The sequence below is a fragment of the Mesitornis unicolor genome, unplaced genomic scaffold (assembly GCF_000695765.1).
Source record: "Mesitornis unicolor isolate BGI_N332 unplaced genomic scaffold, ASM69576v1 scaffold40969, whole genome shotgun sequence".
NCBI classification, from domain to species: Eukaryota; Metazoa; Chordata; class Aves; order Mesitornithiformes; family Mesitornithidae; genus Mesitornis; species Mesitornis unicolor.
This window is the reverse complement of record NW_010207317.1, coordinates 2196-21241: the sequence shown is the minus strand read 5'-3', so window position 1 is coordinate 21241 and position 19046 is coordinate 2196. Positions and strand designations below refer to the sequence as shown.

The 19046-nt window shown below is 38.2% G+C and overlaps 1 protein-coding gene across 1 annotated transcript in view; it reads right to left on the bottom strand.

Annotated features, from left to right (window-relative positions):
* The window catches only part of LOC104546653 (transient receptor potential cation channel subfamily M member 6-like), a gene marked incomplete at both ends in the record, with an annotated part of 24699 nt that extends 6694 nt beyond the window's left edge, over positions 1-18005 (bottom strand). The window contains 12 exon segments of the mRNA XM_010192091.1: positions 406-520; positions 2119-2293; positions 3255-3506; positions 5374-5502; positions 6534-6668; positions 9779-9934; positions 10517-10745; positions 11791-12071; positions 13113-13223; positions 14761-14901; positions 17303-17356; positions 17871-18005. Of these exon segments, the coding sequence (XP_010190393.1) occupies positions 406-520; positions 2119-2293; positions 3255-3506; positions 5374-5502; positions 6534-6668; positions 9779-9934; positions 10517-10745; positions 11791-12071; positions 13113-13223; positions 14761-14901; positions 17303-17356; positions 17871-18005 (1913 nt within the window).
* Between the last annotated feature and the right edge of the window lie 1041 nt (positions 18006-19046).

Here is a 19046-nt window from a genome sequence, read left to right as displayed (position 1 = left end):
TCTTTCCCTGAATACCTTCTCCACTTATCTGCCCATTTAAATCCTGGGCTACACTATGAAGAACATTATATAAGCTCTCAGCAGAATAAATACAGCTTTTAGGAATAAAGGACAAATTACTTCAGAGCTGAAATAATGTTGTTTGTTTGCTAACTGGAGTTGCATACATTCACAGAGCCAGGTTCTGTTTAAATGGCAAAACAGTTTAGGTGTCTGCTCACAGTCCCCTTCTTCCCACCCTTTTGCATCCACCATTCTTTTCTTACACATTAAATCCCCATGGATAATGGGGTAACAACCACCATTAACATGCCCCTGCTGTGGCATTTCTGCCGAAAGGCTTTTGTGGAAGTGCTGGCAGACCATCTATTATTTGCTTTTGCAGCAATATACCATGGTACTTACTTAAAGAAAGCAATAAGCAAGTTGACCATGATGATGTACTGCACAAAGAGGTAGACGGCTTGGAGGAATGGTGTGAGGAAGGAGCCAGGAGGACAGTCTTCATTGGTTTCACAGACTGAAAATGAAGGACATACAGGGCACGGTTAGCATGGAAATCAGAGCAGAGGACAGCAATGACATGTGGTCCTCATTTGCCCCAGCAAGGAACAGAATAGACCTCACTACTTTCAAGGAGATACATTACTAAATTTCCAACTAAAAAGTCTAGATCCATGTAAAGAAAAACTGAGATGTCTTCATGATACTCCTGTCCCATAGTTTCCATTGTAATTCAAAAGCTGTAGACATAATTTCATACGTATCAGTTCTTACACCAGCCACCCCAACTTTTTGTTAAGGGGAAAATTGATGCACCTGAAAGGTTTTTGGAAGATGGAACATATTCAATTCAACTGAAATTCAAGTCTCTGATCCTTAAAGCAGGTGGCAAAGCTTTCACTGATTCCACTGTGGAAAGGACACAGCACAAAGGCTGTTTTATCACTACTGGAGTGTTACTTCTTTAGAGCTTCAGTAAGATCACATAAGCTCACATGCAAAAGGACATATGGCTACAAATATTAGTGAGATGAAGAAACAAATCATAAACATTTAGAAATGCCTCTTAAAGTTTTTAAGTTGTCAAATGAAATACTTTTCAATCTTTATAGTCTTTAATCAAATTTTACACCTTTAAGGAAATTTTAAAACACGTTTGTAAGGCAGCTGCCCTAAATTCAGGACATATTCCACAGCACAGAGTCATTAAAGAAATCATAACTTTATTTGGGAAGTGTCAGATTTCTAAAGGTTTAGCATTAGTAAGTGATTAAATGGACTAACTGTGAAACTTAACAGTGTGCTTTCATTAAAAGAATTTGACTTAACCAAAATACATAAACATGTGACTGTTTCAGCAATAATAATGGATGCAATATCTTAAGTTATCTTAATGAATCAGGTCTATGCTGAACTATGTATCCTAAATATCTGTACCTACTTGCATAGCTACTTTTCTATTTTAGGGACTGTTTTACTTGTACCCATCACTTAGCAGCATGAGAGTGCTCTCCATCTCTAATGTTGAAATACCTCCTGGAGTTCCTGATTCTTCTCTCTTACCGAGACAAAATCAAAGTCATAATCAAGATACAACATTTTTCCTACTTACATTGATTGGTTCTATTTTTCCTATATTCAACTGGTTCATCTGTTTAAGAATAATGCCAGGTAACTTCTACTATGGTGAAAAATAAATTTTCTTTCTCATTTTTCTGTTTTTGTTTTCCCTTTAATCTTTCTTCCTTTAAGACAACTTTGTAGTCTTTTCTCCAAGAGATCAGCAGCTTTGGATTTGCCTGATTGGAAATTCATTTCACTGTCAGATACCCTGACCATGAACTAGCTTAGAATTAGTTCCTGTATACTTTGCTCTGAGATTTGCAATATACTTAATTTGAAAAGCTAAATTCCATTTCAAACTTAATCTTTATTTTTAACAAAGAAACTAATATTCTCACCTTTATTCATGCAGTATTACTTATTAAGGACACATATATACTAGAATCAAAATTATTTGAGAAAGTACAGACTCAATATGTAGTCAAAACTCTAGTAGCTAAAAGTGGACATGTTTCTGCACATAGCAAGTTTAAGCTGTTGAAAACTACCCACCATCTATTTCTCCAGCATAGACCTCACCAAACATCATCCAGTAGGGCTGAAATACAATATCTCGTGCGAGAGTCCAAGAAGGAGGCTCCTCTGGTGAAAGGATTGCCTTTCGTGACACCCCAAAACTCAACAGGACTATGGCCATCATGACCACAATATAGAACATGTTTGCTGTCTGGAAGATATGTTTGCATGAGAAAGTTAGCTATGTTAATTATCTGTGAAGCAGACATACATTTTAGGGAATAGTATCACTGACTGCTTTTACAAATCAGAATATAATAACAGGGTTAATAATCTATTATGCTGGAGGAAATAAAAGTATTTTATTTCTATGACCTGGACTATCCAGGTATTTTATAGAGGTTAAAGTCATCCTGGACCAAAGAGGTCACAAGTTCTACTTGCCTTTCAAATCCCTCTTAAGATCTTAAGCAAGATTTGAAAAATGTAGAAAGCTTATGTTGGTGCTTTTCCTCAGTGGTACTTCTTCCAAACTGAGAGCAAGAAATAGCAGTGAAAATGATTTTGCCTTCTAACACTGAATCAGAATTACTATGCAAGACAGAATATAAAAGTATTAATAAGATAGTTCCCAATAACCGAGGGAAATTACAGGGGGAATCTGCAGATGTCCCTCAAGACTACGCAGTAGTTAAGCAGCAGTTCTTATACCAAAAGAGAAAAAAAATTAACTTTGATCTCAGAGAAATTTTGCCTGCTAAAATGGGATATAATTATTTGAATCAAAATGTAAAATAATAATGAGACAGTTTCCAAGCGCTAGGGGAATTGTCTACAGTAGCAAGCTCGTCTGCAACAGACAGTGATTTTTCTTTTTTCTATTATCAAGCTGCATCAGAAACTCAACTCAAATGCAACCTTTCTCTAAGGAATTAAGCAAAAATGGCTTCTGTGAATAAGTTCAAATAATGAATAAATTAGAAAGAACTGAAATCTGATTACAGTCAACTCACAAACAGAAAAAGACATGGTATTTTCAGGTAATACATTCATGACAAATTATTAGGAGGCCTCTCCTTTGACCATCATTCTTTTCTGATACTTCTGATCTTTATATGTTCCTCAATAGATGTCTTAACTACAAAAATATTTCTCCCAAGTATAGCACTTACCATTTTCCCAATCATTGTCAAGTATGGGCCTGCATGCTGATTCACAGCAAAAAGATCAAGGAGCCGAGCATACCAAAATATTATATCCAAGCAGTAAAGTAGCCTTCCTGCAGCTCGAACAGGGGGGTTAGACCAGCGCAAGCCAAAGCCAATCATAAACAGGATGATAGCTATAGAATCAGTAAAATTCCAGTATTCATGAATCCACATCTTCACTTTTTGACGGAATTTTCCAGGTTCTGAGATAAATACCTGAGTAGAATGTGGGGAAAACACAACAAATCAAACCAAAAAACTCCATTCAAATCAGAGATACACTCTTTAATCTTTTCTGTCTGAATTGTTTCATATTCGGGAATTCATAATTGTTTTTCTTTCTTTTTTTTTTTTTTTGCAGGCCACTGTACTGCATATTGCCATTCACCATTAATTGAGGTTTGTACTTTATAATCTATAGAGTTGTATTGATCGGGTACGCCACACCAAATAGGAAAGTTCTTTCTAAGGAAAAACAGATTCTGAGCCTGGACCCATTAACTGAAAAGCATGTTTCTCCACAGAAAACACCAACCGGTATACAACTGTTATGCATATTTATCATAAATTAACAAGCATTTTCTAGAAGAATGGTCATGACCTGCAATAGCCCTTTCAAAAGCCCTTAAGTCATGGAAAGTACCAACCTAACCTTGCTGATGGAAAAATAACTAATGCCTTTTATTTCAGACTGAAAATATAAAGAAAGATCCTTGTATTCCACCAAGGACATACTAAAAAAAGGAGTGCTGGCAACTAGCAAGGTAAAGAATGAAAGATTTGCTCCTTGAACTGTGAGATGCCCCAAAGGGGTTTTAAGCTTCACTGAGCAAATGTGTGAAGTGGAATCTTTGGGAAGCTGTAAATAAATACTTTGCACATTGCGCAAGTGAGGCAAATTATGCAGGGCTATGTAAGATCACACTGATAAGTACCAAGCAAAGGAGAGATTTTGAAATGTTATGCCCTGATCCTGCAAGAATTTACCCATATGAACAATTAATGTAAACAAGTGATCCTACTCAATTCAGCTAGACTAACTCATATGAGGAGTTAGTTGCAGGATCAGGGCCTAAAGCTTTAACAATTAGTTGATACAATCTAGATAAAAAGAGGTGTGCAGTTATATAAAACAAAGCCTTTAGCAGTTAATTAGCTGCACATGTAAGACACAGTGTCCTACAAAGTCTTTTGCTAGCAGACCATAACTAGTACATGGACAATCAAGAAGACACAAATTTCAAAGTCTCCAATGAATGTTAACGCTAGAAAGAAGATCTATGTTTCCACTGTCCTACCATCAGCACAACCATGATTTCCAAAGTGCTTGCTATTTCACATTCATTTTTTTTCTCAATTATACAATTCTTGTGTAGATTTCTTTCAATTTCATCTCATGCAATCACAGAACTTGTATGTTTATCCAAGCTTCAATATATTTCAAGCATTTCTGCTGCCCCTTGAAATCCTTCACCTTTCTCATACTGATGTCAGTCTTCTCAGTGATCTGTTGCAACAGCATCCTTCAGTCAGAACTGACTGCTTTTTTTGCAGTTTTATTCTTCTAAAAGTACAGCATTTCAAATTTCTTACAAAAGACAATTCAGACTACTACTGTTTACTATGTGCCAATTCTACAGTGAAGATATGTCCGATCAGATACAATAGTTTGGAAAATAGAAAGCCACAGGTTTAAGCTGTGTTCAGAACCTCAGATCTAATCAACTCCAAATAATTACGATTAATTATGACTATCATATTTCCAAATCTAAGGGTCCACTCAAAAAAATTAAGAAACAGGTGGCTACTTTAAGGCTCCAAATCTCAATTCAGCACAATCACTCTCAAGCAACTTGCACATTAACACTGGCTTTACACAGAAAAATAGAGATTTAAGGACAAAATTTAAGATGCATTTTCAAAGCCCAAGTACTGGTCTTCAAATAAAATACTTCTCAGAGAAATAAATGCCCTGTATAATTCTCTAGAGAAAGAATGCAGAATTTAGCATTCTGCAGTTTATGGTATTCTCTGGTTTACAATATATCCTCTATAGATGAGAAGTGTGAATGGTAAAGCTTACCTCCCTGACTTTTTCAACAGCACTGCTGAAAATATAAATGATAACAAGCCACTCCTGTATACTTGGTCTTGGCTCCATCTTCACCAACACAGTGTAAGTGAAGAGCATGAGAAACGCCATGTACGCCATCTACAAAACACAAGGTATATGATCCATATCCAAAAATCTCCAACAAATTTCTGCAGACTTATTAGCAGGTGATTAGCCTGACTATATGTACTCACACTACTGGGGCACTGTCAGATTTTTGACCACAAAATCTTTCCTTCAGCTCTCCAAATTACTTTTATGGGAATATCTTTAAATATCATTTGGAATTTGGTGCTTTAGTGTTGAAAAAATGAGAGCAGAAGACGAACTACTGTAGTGTATGATCACCTAGGCCCCAAACTCATATATAAGACAGACTATTATATCTGCACACCATTACCTGAATGTAAAGGCAGTGCTGTTCTTTCCTAAATTTCTGTAGGAGCAAGTAACCATTCTCAAAGCTACGTGAATCACTGCTGGTTCATCAGTGCCTTCCTAACACAGGAAGAACAATATCAGGTGGAAAACGCATATTTTAAAGGTACCAGAACATGTTATAAAGGTATCTGAGATAATAGAATCACAACCTATAAAGCCGTTAACCACATACTGTTAAAGGAGTAACAGTTTATGCACATGGTGGTCTGACCCAACAGGAAGCCTGATCTTAAACATTCTAAGCTCTACTGTCACAGAGTTAATTACTAAAACTGATTTAATAAATTCATATTTCTACATAGCAAACTATCTCCTATAGATTAATACTCACTTCTTCAGAAACTGTTCCTAAAGAAAGGGACAAAAACATCTGTGAGGTCTTTAATGTATTTAAGGCCAGCTTCAAATCTATCTCTACGTGTACAATTAATCACTATGTAAAGCTGTGCTCGGGTTTTAGCTCTTTTGGATTTTTGTTCTTTTTTTTTTTTTTACTGCAGTTGCATGATTTTAGCAGAAAAAATTTTCATTTAATTGTGAGAGAAAGAGAGATATTCAAATGTCTTCCCATCTATCCCTGACTGTAAGTGACTGTAAATACATGCTAGGCAAAGTAAAAGCAGCATCAAGTGATATTTGAAGGATCAAAAGAGGGTTTTGGCAATCTGAGTTCTAGTGTGATGACCAACCGTGTGAAACCAGAACTTGACAATTGGTGCATTGTAGAACTCATAGATTTTCCTAGTGCCAGGCAAGTTTCCTTGTCCACCATGTGCTTGGCTTTCATCAGACTTCTGAGCAACCTTCTCCACATCATAATCTTTCTATAAAAGGAAAGAGCATTTTAAAAGTAAGAAACTATGGTTTATGATTGCAAAGACTGCATCTTGTTAGAGGGAAGACAGGCACAGATGTTTAACCTTTGTTCTGAGTATACAAACCATTACTGTAGCTTGATTTTGTCTGGCCACAACCACCTAATTTGCAATAATTAACATACACACTTTTCCACTATAGATACTCATTTAGAGTTTGCTCTTATGACTAAAGCTAGTGGAAAGTGTGTCAGGAGACCTGAATCCACTCCTGTTTCTACCACACATTTCTTTATGTCTTTAAGCAAAGTCACTTCATCACTCTGCATCTCACTTTCCCCACCTGTGAAATACAGAACAACTCCCTGTAAGACATAACTGTGTTAGCGAGAACTCCACTGACAACTGTTGCACATTCTGAAATAGCAAAATAATTTCCACTCATGTATACAGTTGTACAGAAAATGTCAGGATAGTGAAATCCTAAATACACAATCTAATTGGTTTTTTTGATGTACTATATTCCTGATGAGAAGATGAAGTACTCTCTTACAAAGATCTGCCTAGAAAAAATACAAGTGACCTCTTTATTATCTTCAGAAATAAATAGATAGATAGATATACAGACAGACAGAAAACGCAAACACACCTGATTCTGTATCCAGAGTTTGACACTTGCCTGAATAGCCCCCCTGAAAGCACAAGTGTCTGATTGCTGCTGAAGCCTAAGAAGAGCTGCAGACCCATAGCAGTAGGCAACTGACAAAACCAGAGGGTGCTGAAAGGAATTTTTAGAGATGAAGGACAGGGGCCTGGGGGAACTATAAATAGCTAATGGCTGGGTAAGGCTGAGGGAACCAAACTATCTTGTTCACCGTTTTTTCAATGCTGGCCTTGGCTAATATCAATGCTAAAACTTACTGCTACTAGGCATCTGCAGTATAACACTTTTATGGGACATGTTTATCCCTACTACACAACATTTCCTTGGGTTATCAGAGGAAAACTGACTCTTTTTTTCATCACATTAGACTCAGAAAAAACAGATCATTTTATTCACAAAATCATCCCAATGTGTTAACATCAGATCCTCTAGGGTGAATAAGAGAATCTGTACCATGAGAGTGCAACTTCCAGTTGCAGCAGGTCACTAGAATTTATGACTGTGTGTGAAAAATGGTCTATATGGCACATGTACTCTGTTGACATTTTCTGTACATTTTTCTATAATATTTCATATCAAAGAAAAAGCAGTAGATGGGCCTTTGTTTTAAACAACACTGTACAGTAGGTAAAATCAGAAGTTAAGCTTATTGTTCACACAGGAAGGAAGCAGCCCTCTCTGAGGCAGGTCAGAAAAGTGGTTATGCACGTTGTTGTGTTCCCTTCTACCAGACTGCAGGGTTGCTCCTTCTGCAAATAATTACAATTGGCCTGTCCTCTGTATCATAGCTGTTACCTAACCCCATAGAAAGCATTTTTAACTGACTATATTAGACAGGCACTGCAGGAGATAACGGCTTCGAGCATTTTTCTGCATCAGAGAGAGTAAACACAAGCGTGGTATTGACAGGCATACCATGCTGCTGCAAAAGCCATAAATGACAATCCACTCTCTTTCATTTTGCACAAATTGAAAGTTCACTGAGAAGGTCCCAAGCAATCTACAATGCTTATCTGCTTTAAGATAAGCAGAGCAGAGCAAAAAAGACTGCCTGACAGCTCTCACTTGACAATCCTGTTTCCAATGGTGAGCACCTCACCCTTTCAGATGGAAATTCTCCACATCCACTGTCTACCCCAGACTGCAAACTTTTGGAAATTTTCAGTTCAAGGAATGCTTTGTGGAGAATGAGAAAAACGAAGGACAGGCAATTCTGGTTAGCAGAAATCTGGAGGAATTCAGATCTTGAAAGGCAAGCATGCTGCAGACTCTCCACAGACAGGCCTACAGACTTTTGCAGAACCACAGGTGCCTGCAGAGTTTTTCAGGACTCAGTTTGGGTGACTAAACCAAAAGCATAGTGCTTCTCTTATGTTTTAAATGGCATGTCTGCCAGGCCCAAGTGATGTAGAAGTACAGATACTCTGTTTTTCAACAAGGAGGGCAGGAGCTAGACCTCTGGAAGGACTGTGATGTAACTCAGGAAACAAAATGTCAAGAACAGACTAAGAGTGAAGGATGGCAATGGAGAGGGGAGAGGCTGCAGCTGAGATGGGGGGTAGAGGCTCCTGGCTAGACAAAGCAGGAGGAAGAAGTGGGTTGGAGAGGACAGGACCTGCACTGCCTCAGTTCTGCTGTTTCCCTGCTTTGGACAGCTCGACTGGGTAACCTGAATTAAATTCTATGGATGTGATTTCATGTTTGATATAAAAACATTCTTAGATTATTTGGTAATCAAGATTACATAGGTATTTATCTGCAGCTTGAATAGACTTTGTGCCCTAAAATACCTGCGTAACTGATCAATAATTGTAATCTCATTATACTTTCAAGTGCAAGGTCTTGCACCTCAGTCAGGGCAATCCCAAGCACAAATACAGGTTGGGTGAAGAATGGGCTGAGAGTGACCCTGAGAAGAAGGACTGTGAGTTGTTGGTTGAGGAAAACTCAACATGAGCTGGCAACGTGCGCTTGCAGCCCAGAAGGCCAACCGCACCCTGGGCTGCATCAAAAGTGTGACCACCAGAGCAAGGGAGGTGATTCTGGCCCTTTGCTCCACCCTCATGAGACACCACCTGCAGTACTGCATGCAGCTCTGGGGTGAGGCTTTGAACAACCTTGTGTAGTGGGAGGTGTCCCTGCCCACGGCAGGGGGCTTGGACTAGAGGATCTTTAAGGTCCCTTCCAACCCAAACCATTCTATGATTCTTTGATGTTTCTATTAAGTTTGGAAGAATTTTATCCTTATGACCAGTACAGAAGTGACAACCAGGACAGATTAAGTGACTTGTCCGAGGTTACTTCAAGTCTGTATCCAGATCAGGGATCAAACCCCTACTTCTTGAGAACTGGGTCTGAACACTTCCAGCTGATCACCCTCTCCTGACTCCTTGAGATTATACTGTGGTAAACAGACAGACTCTGACACACAAATTACTGATCATTGCAGACTAACCAAAGACAAGGCATCTTTAGAGCTGGTTGGGCTCTCATCCCCATAATACCATGTGAACTGGTGGAAATCTTGAGATTGAGGCACATGTGACATTTCTGCCTTGCTTTTAAACTCCAGCATCAAGATGGTAGGAGGCAGGAGAATACTCATAATGACCTAAAAAAGAGACATGTGATTCAGGAAATTAATTCAGTAATGATAACACAGACCTGAGGCCATACTCAGCCATGCACAGTGCCAGCACAAATCCAGTGCACTGGCCTGAGAGGGAGCCACTGGTGTGGGAATTCTCCATCTCAGACTCCTACAGCCTCCAAAGAAGCATATTGCTCTTTACTGTTTTGTGGCTTTGAAGAGTGACATAGTATCTGGGGATATTTTAGATACTACTCCCTACGTCCAGAGCATTCCTCCCATTGGCAGCACTGCCAGGAATGAGGAGCAGCAAAAGCAGGTGGTGAGGGACTGAAGGGTGCTGAGAGAATGGGACCAGCAAAAAAAAACCTCACAAAATGCGCTCTTCTAATGTCATCCCACAGTTGCTTTTGTGAAGAAGCAAAACAGAAGCAAGTCCTGTCCTCCCTCTTTGCCTTTCTTTTCTCTCTCAGGTGTGCACATTCCAATTCATGCTTAAGAACATCTGTCTGAAGTTGCATTAGACACCTTCATAACCGCAAAGACACATATAGAGCATCTAAACATCATCAAAATGCTCAGAAAAAGCCAGAGTGATGTTACCTTAAACCAAGAGTTCTTCCGCATCTTCAGGCGTCCCATCCACATATCAGTCAGCAGCATCTGTGTGCAAGTATGGGATACAAAAGGCCGCAGCCCCACAGACACTGCTAGTTTTAAGCAAGTTGAGTTGCTCCAGTTTTTCAGTTCATAGGTCAGCAACTTCATGGCCATCTGCTCATTTTGTTTGAATGCTTTCTCCAGCACATCTAAGGCAAGCTGCCCAAATTCCCTAGAGCAGAAAGGAATTAAAAGTTAATATAACAGGGATAAGTCAAAACTCAGAATCACTGCTCCAAAGAGGCTGGTTTGAAAACTCCATTAACTCCATTAATTAAGTTCAACTAACAAGTAATTATACATTCTCCCATTTCCCCCATTGCTTTATCAATCTATCTAGTGAAAAATTATTTGGGGAGTAAACCTAACTATTTAGTCCTCCTGTTTTCTATTTCTTTATTTGTGTTTTTCTTAATCTCACTCAGTGATCAAAATGGACCCTATGAAGTTCTGCATATCTCCTTCAACAACAGACTCATCACCACAGTGGGCAAGCATTGCAGGCAGTTGCAAAAACCTTGCCCTTTACACTGGCTCTTAAACATCTCTGCAGGGAATACTCCTCTAGGACTCCTTTATATTAAGCTTTGGAGTTGCATGCAAAAAAAGACAGCCCATCTTATTGTATTCTGAATCTGAGGCATGGTATCTACAAAGCATATAATATGTCATTAACAAGAAAAACTACCACAAAATACTAAGATGAAACTAAAAACTTGAAGAAAATTCTTGGTCTACTTCATTTTTTATTCACTCAGTTATTTCAGCACACATTTTTCTTTAGTTCTTACACAGAGCAGGGCTTAAGTACCTTTTTTTTAGCTTGTTCATTACCACATGACAGATTTGAGAAGTCCAATACATAGGTGCCACATGGCTTTTTAACAAGTTGAATTGGAAGGAAAGCTGCAAGGGAAATATCAGTCTTTCACTTGACCATTTAGCAGACAGAGCATGATGCATTACTCACCTGTATTTTAATTTTCAAACACACAACTAGATAACATGCTAACAGCTTTCCTCTAACTCCTAACCAGACTGCACATCAATACATAGCTCCATTACATAATATGAGTGGTGGGTAGCTGAAAGTATTTCCTTTACACTCTGTAGTTCATGGCACCACTAACCTTACAAACTCATAGCAGATTAGGAAAATATCTAACCATTCTAAGCACTGCAAACTTTATTAACTGAAGTGAAGAACGAACTCATACTTTGAGTACTTCTTGAGTTCTTCTGAAGTGTCATCCACCATGTTGCTCTGTTTCGCTTCACGTGCCATTGCTCTGTAGAGTTAAAAAGCCACAACAGCTTTGACCATGGCTTCCTCTCCATGCTGCCAGAAGAACATTGCCATCTTCTGCCTTTTCATTAATACTGCCCAAACCAGGAGGTCATTATAGGGGTATATAAAGCCAGATGACTCATAGTTCTCTGCAAAGTTTATATCCTCTTTTGATTTCTTCTTATACTTATGGAATGCAGTGGATCTATCCTATAAATTCATTTAAAAAAAAAAGAAAATCTTAATGAACAGTTGAAGTTCAGATTCATGTACATAAAACTGCATGCAAATCTGCATTGCAAGTAGCAAACTACTTGATCATTATATATATTTAAGTCATAAGCCAAAGTGAGAATCACATTCAGATTACCAATGCCAAGAAGCCAGTAACATTAGTGAATGAAAAACACTCTTTGCTCTGTACCCATGTCATCTATAGCCTCCTCTTCCACAGAGTTGGGCAGTCTCCAAACCCTGTGATACCAAAGTCCTAGTTTCACTTTTCTTGTAATTGTGTCATGACAGTAGAAAAAGCAATCAGTAGATTGAAACATACATTGTGGACTTGTAATACTTAAAGATGATTTTTACTGACTGCCACACTTGGAAATGTAAATTTGCTATATATTTGTGTCTGGATATTTCTCCATTAAAGGCAAAGAAAAAGTCTTACTAGTATAAATGAGGTTGTCTCAGTGCTTTAACGTGTTCATTTTGGCTCAGACTAATTTAAACTCATTCTACTTTGTGTTTTGTCTGTCAGATATATGTATGTGGTGATCTTTGCTCTTTTATCATTCTTTCTTTGGAAGAAAACACCCTTTCATCTTTTTCCTGATATCAGAACTGTAACTTTTCTTAGCAGACTTACTGTAGCTACTTTAATAAGCAATCATGAGAAAACATGAGGAAAGTTAGATAATTCCCAGTGTTTCTTCCAAATAAGAGGAATTTTCACGCATGCTTGATGTTCAGAAATTTGGTGATATTACATTTCAGTGAACAAAAGCTATTAGCAACAAATGGATGGAAGTTAAAACATATCACAGGAGGAGTCTGAGCTTGATTTCAGCATTAAAATTGCAAGATCTGTACTTCATGAACAGCGAGCAGTAAAATACTGCTTCCATTGGAATGTAAGTAGAATTATGATAACTAACAGCCTGACCAACATATGTCTAAAACCTCTCAATAAAATTATTAGCAGCCCAACATGTCTTGAGCAAAGCCTATAATAACTAATTATATTACCTTGTATTTGTAAGGCTGTGCAGTTCTGAAGAACTGAGAATGCAAAGTATTTTCAGCAGATCCCATTCTGCTACCTGTCTGATTACTCTGATGAAAGGAATGAGACAGGTTCTGAGAAAAGCTGGAGAGCACTCTCTAGATCCAAAGGAATACCATAAAACAGAAGGAAAAAAATGCAAAGTAGAGATTAAGTTTGCATGTACTTATCTCTGATTGCAACAGTGCCTGTAAAAATTGATGTTATTCTAAGACTAGTGAGACAGCAATCATGACAACTACAACTAGAGATCATCAAGGAAAAAAATAGCCTGTTTCACAACTAATTTAGAAAACATAAATTTTTCTGAATCTCTGAATTCAAAATACTCATTTCCCCAATAGCATCTACCAATTACAACAACAACAGGACTTGCACAAGACTGGAATCACCCAACCTGGAAGCTCTTTTGAGTGCCTACCCTTACAAAAAGCACCATAAGCCCTTTAAAAGACATAGGCTCCCTGAACTTTTTGCTGACCATTTCCTCCAAAGGATGGCACATTTAGCATCTCTGGGCATTCTGTTCAGTGTTGTCTGAGAGGGAATAATGTTGCCAGCTGAATCACTAAGGCTCTTCCCTGAAGTTTCTAGTTGTAATACCATGTGGTTTCACTCATCCTTGTTAAGGTCATAGTTCATAAGGATACAGTGAAGAGTGTCACAACTGCTCAACTATCTCTTTTTAAGCATCATATTAAGCCAGTGACACACAGGAAGCTCTGTCTCTGTGTTTCTATTCATTCCAACTAATAGTGATGATTATTTCTTCTCATTTTCCCTGATCACCCTGAGGTTCTTCTATTAGTCATGAAAGCAGTAGATGGAAATGAGAGGTGTTTGTTTAACATATGGAAGTACTTTAATTAAAGTCCAGTTCTACTCTGAAAACCAGGGAGAATTCATATGAGGTAAATCTGCATCTTCTGTGATGTTGGGAATTACATTAGGCTAATTTATTGAGAAGTTTAGAATGTTTTCAAGTTACTTGTTTTGGAAAGATAATGGGGGAAATGAAAGCACGATGGGTGCAGCCTAGCACATCCAGCATGAGACTTTCCCTGTGATGACCAGTACACCACAGAAAAAGCTCTGCCAGACAAACAGAGCTCATGGGCCTGGGCAGGAAGATGCACGACTTAGCACTGAGCTGCTTCTAAAAGGTAAGACATTTGCTCAAAACTAGGGCCAGGGATCTCCATTTTGCTCTTTCCTGTGCCATGCTGGCATGCTCCAAGTCTAGTTCAACACTTGTTGAATTCAGTATTTCAGCGACGTGGTTCAAGCTGCAAGAGCAGAAACGTGCAACTGCTTTGCAAAAGGGTAGTTGGTATAGCCTTGTCAATCTTTATTGATGAATGACAGACAAAGAACACAACCCGGCTACAGGACACAAAGGTAAATTCACTGAACTAATAGTTAACAACTTGACTTTGTCTGGTTTATTTGCAGTCTCTCCACAGTTGGCAAAGTGATTCATAAAACAAACAAGCATGGCATACATTCAACTGATGCTCTTCAGACAAATCACCATGACAACCTGAGCTATTTTCATGTGTTACATTTTGGCTTTTCTTGGTGACCAGTGGGTAGACATTTCACAGAAGTTACCTTGTGTTCTCTGTAGAGATCATTGTAGAGAATTCGGAAATGCTTCCTTGTGTAGCTGCTTCGATAAGCTCCACCAAGAAGGTACTCTATCACCAGCCCAATATCAATCAGTGATATCTTGTAATCCAAGGAAAGGGTATTCTGGAATGCCAAATGTCACAAGCATTTAATGATGCTATTATATGCAACATTCAATCACGTCAGAGCCCTGCTACTATATTGGAAGTCTTGAAGAAAGTGCAACTGAGAGCTCTTGCATCTGTCAGGAAAGTGTACACATTCATTAGGTTTATGAAACTCCCCTTGGAGAGAGAACACAGGCACATTCATACTTTCAGCATGAAAAGTGTGATGTCTACAGTCCACCGCATCCACATCTCATAGAGACATATATTGCAATGTTTTCAAGACCAGCTGCATTCAACAGTGAAGGTAATGGTTCCTTAGGTTAATCACCAACAGCCAGAGAGATTGATAAACATCATCTTCTCATAGCAAGAGAAAACTAGCATGATATGATTTGCTCATTAAACTAGTTCATTAATTAAAAATGAAGTGGATGAAGCATGTATTTAATGCTGTAGAGTAATTCCTGGAGACTGACAATCTCTTGCAGAGGTTCAAGATTGTCAGGACAACTAGGACAGCAGCTGCACATGCATTAGTTGTATCTTTTGAGTCTCTTACCACTTCTGTTTAAAGCACCACTGCTTCCCAGTTTACCTACACTGTCCTCCCAAGACATACGGTTTGTGACAATTTCTCTGAAAAACACATTAACTTCCATGTAGATTTTAAAGATAATTGGTAAAACCTTAAATCACAACACTTGGAAGTTAAAAATGGGCCTGTACATAGATGGGATCAGAGGTGTTATACATTCCTAGTGGTATATGCCTTTCAGACTGTGAAAAGTAATTTTTTTCGTTAGACTGAGGGGGTTTTTTTCAATGGACTTTAGTGGAAAGCCTCAATACAGCCAGCAAAGGCTGCTCAGTCCTAGGGAACAGAAAACACCAACATGCCAAGCACTCTAGGGCAAAAGCACATCTCACAGGATAGAGCTTGCCAGGTGTGTCATTGAGAGTTAGGCAAGTATTTCTGATTCCCTATATGTGTGGATAGCTCTCTGCACTAAAAAGTATATTTTCTGTTATCAGGGCAGACTGCAATGTATTTCCATACAAATGTAGCAGCAGCAAAGCTGGTCACACTAATGGAGAAAATATTCTTAAATCCATGGTCACATCACTCTTGTCACTGTCCTAACTACAGTGTTACCATATTTAATAAGACAGCAACTGCACAACCCCTTCATGGAGCACTTACACATACTTACAGGAACTCAGATGAAAAAGGCTTTTTAGTCTTTGGAACTGTCTGCAGGTCCCAAGTGGGTTTAGCTTAACCAGTGGGGTAGAAAGTTTTGAAATCATGCACCTATTTTCTACCTCAATTCCACTATTCCATTTCACATGCCAAATGATTTCCTTCAGATCACACCCTGAATATTCCCAGAGTGTCCTGACATGTAACCAGGCCATGGGTTTTAGGAGAGAGCTCATATAGACCACTGTCAGAAAGACAGATTTCTCAGCCTGGAAAAGTTCAATGTATTTTCAACACTGAGATCTTCCAGATCTGTCACATAAATTATGTCAAATATGTCCATCAGTGTGAGAAAACACAGAAAATAGCTTGCTATGAAGATCAGAATACCCTACACCTCTCTACAGGAACATCAATGGGATTGACATGAAAGTCACCCACAATAAGAAAATCATACCAGAAATCCCGCTATGTAAGCCCACAGAACTCTTCGAACAGTCAGGCTTACCATTTTATTTTATCTTAGCATTCATAGCTAAGAAAAAATTAGCCAGTTAATCTAGTTTTGGATCTATGCATCTTCTGCAGTGAAGACTAGATGTAGAAAGAACAGCTCAACCTTTCCTGGCTAAGCAGTGCTGCCAGGTACTATAGATAACAGAAACATGAAACAAATTAACTGTGCAGCTAAATAACAAAGCTGCCACTAAACTACTGATGGAGTCAGTGCTTCATGCAGTAGTCATCCACTGCCACCTTCTGTTCTGCTAAGCAATGCAGCACATTAAAATAATGTATCTTGTCATGGTATCTTTTTGTTACTGCTCAACCAGGGAAGACTTTTTCAGTTTTGGAAGAAAAAAGGAAAACCTTAAAGCAATGAGCATAGTTACTGCATTAATTCACTAAGTCTTTTGTACAATCACTTCATAATGTCTCTTTAGTAACTTGAGAAAGAGAGTCTGATCTACAAGAACTGCTTGGCTTTGAAATTAAGGTACTGGACCCTTGGGGGCATTCAGCAGTAGTATGCTAGTTAATTGCTTAGGGGGATCAGTGGGATGAAGATAAAACCATTTAGTAGATACAGGAGTGTATGAACCCATCACTTCTATTCCTAAAATTCCCCTGTATTACCTAATAGCAGTGTGCCAGTGGACACTGAATTTCTAAGTTAACATTTTTGCTCCCTAGCCTTTCCTAAGTCTATTACCTGTTTCACATCTCGAACAAGATGATGCAAAAGTAGATTTGATGGTCCTTGTTTCTATGGTGTGAAAAGAAAAGAAAGTAAAAAAACATGTCACTCTACATTAGGAAATCAATACAGTAAAAGAAAGCAGTTAAAGCATCTGTGGGATAAGCTACTGTGATTCAAACTCTCCCCACAAACCTCTTTAAAAACATTTCAACACCAATCTGCAACACCTCTACTATCTTAAATCTTATATATTCTAGAAAGAAGTTGGTATCACTTTGGTTAAGTAACGTATCATTTTCAGCAAGATAAGCAAGTACCAGACTAAAATCAGAACATGTTGCTCATGAGCTTCAGGGGAGTACTCAGTTGGGTTCATGTCAATGAATTGAAAACAAAAAGCTGGAACAGCAAACCAAAAATTCAACATTACAATTAAAAATTATCAAAACTTTATTTATAATTCTTTTTTCCAAAAAATCCTTCATAAAAATGTGGCCTAATTATCAAATCTCTTGAGAAAAACAGTATTTTTTCTAGGCTTTCTTATTTGAAGTGGTACAACTGCATTTCAAATACTCACTGTATTGTAGAGTTCTTCCAAACGAGATATGGTAAGAAAACGGTGCATGTTCACTCCATGCTCTATTAACAGCTTCACAAAATCTACACGGTCCATCACTAGGGCATCCAGCATTGCCTGTTCCAAGGCACCAACCTCCAGAAGGACAGAGATAAAGGAAAAGCTTAGAAAATTACTATCTTCTTTCAGAAATAAATAAAACATTCCTGAACAGCTAGGGATCTCTTTATCACAATGATTTGTCTTTACATATATTTTAAGCGCACAGTACAACAGAAAAATATGCTGAAGGAAGCATCTGTGTAAAAAATCCAGCAGAGAGGAGGAGTAAAACTGAGCCAACATAAACCAAACATCTGCAGAGACTTCTACAAATCTAACTGTACAACCAGATTCTGATAATACATTCCCTACTCTTCAATTCACTTCAGAAGCTAATGTATGATAATGCAGGGGTTGGAGGGAAGCCTTTCTTTTTTGACAGAAGCCATTTCAAGGTACTATATTTCCAGATCTCTCTATAGAACTTGAAGTTATTTAAAACAGACTTATTTTCAAATATGAGAGACAATCTGCATTAGGATAATCTCTCTCAAAGACATTGTGAAGCAGAGCTCTACCTACAACAGTGCCCAAACAGTGAAAGCACTCTAGTCATGATACTTGCACAGAGCTCAGCAGGATTTCTACATTCAAAATAGCAAAGGAGTTGGACATACAAGGTTCATACAAATCCATATAAATAATTGCTACAGAACATATACACAGAGCAAATGCAGTGAGATGAGCAGAATGAGGATGCTGGTACGCAAAGGGGGCAGGCACTAGTGCTAACTTGGCACATGAAGTTAGTTCTCTCCATGTATGTATTTGCATTTGGCCAAAGTGATATTAAAAGACCAATAAATGCTACAGAATTGTCATATGTGAAAAGAAAACTTGTGCACTGTTTCTGAATCATTGTTGTTTCTTTCAGAAATACCTCAAAGTGACAATTCTTGTATTAAATTTCCTCAAGCAGTCATTGCTTGAGCTGGCTGTAGGTCTAAAGAGCTTTAGACAGCTGTCTGGTAACTACTAGAATGACATTCTTCATTGTAAAGTCCATTTGAAACTGAGCTGACATTTAAGCAGAAACATAGTTACGGCTGCTTATAATCCTTACCTTCTGAACTT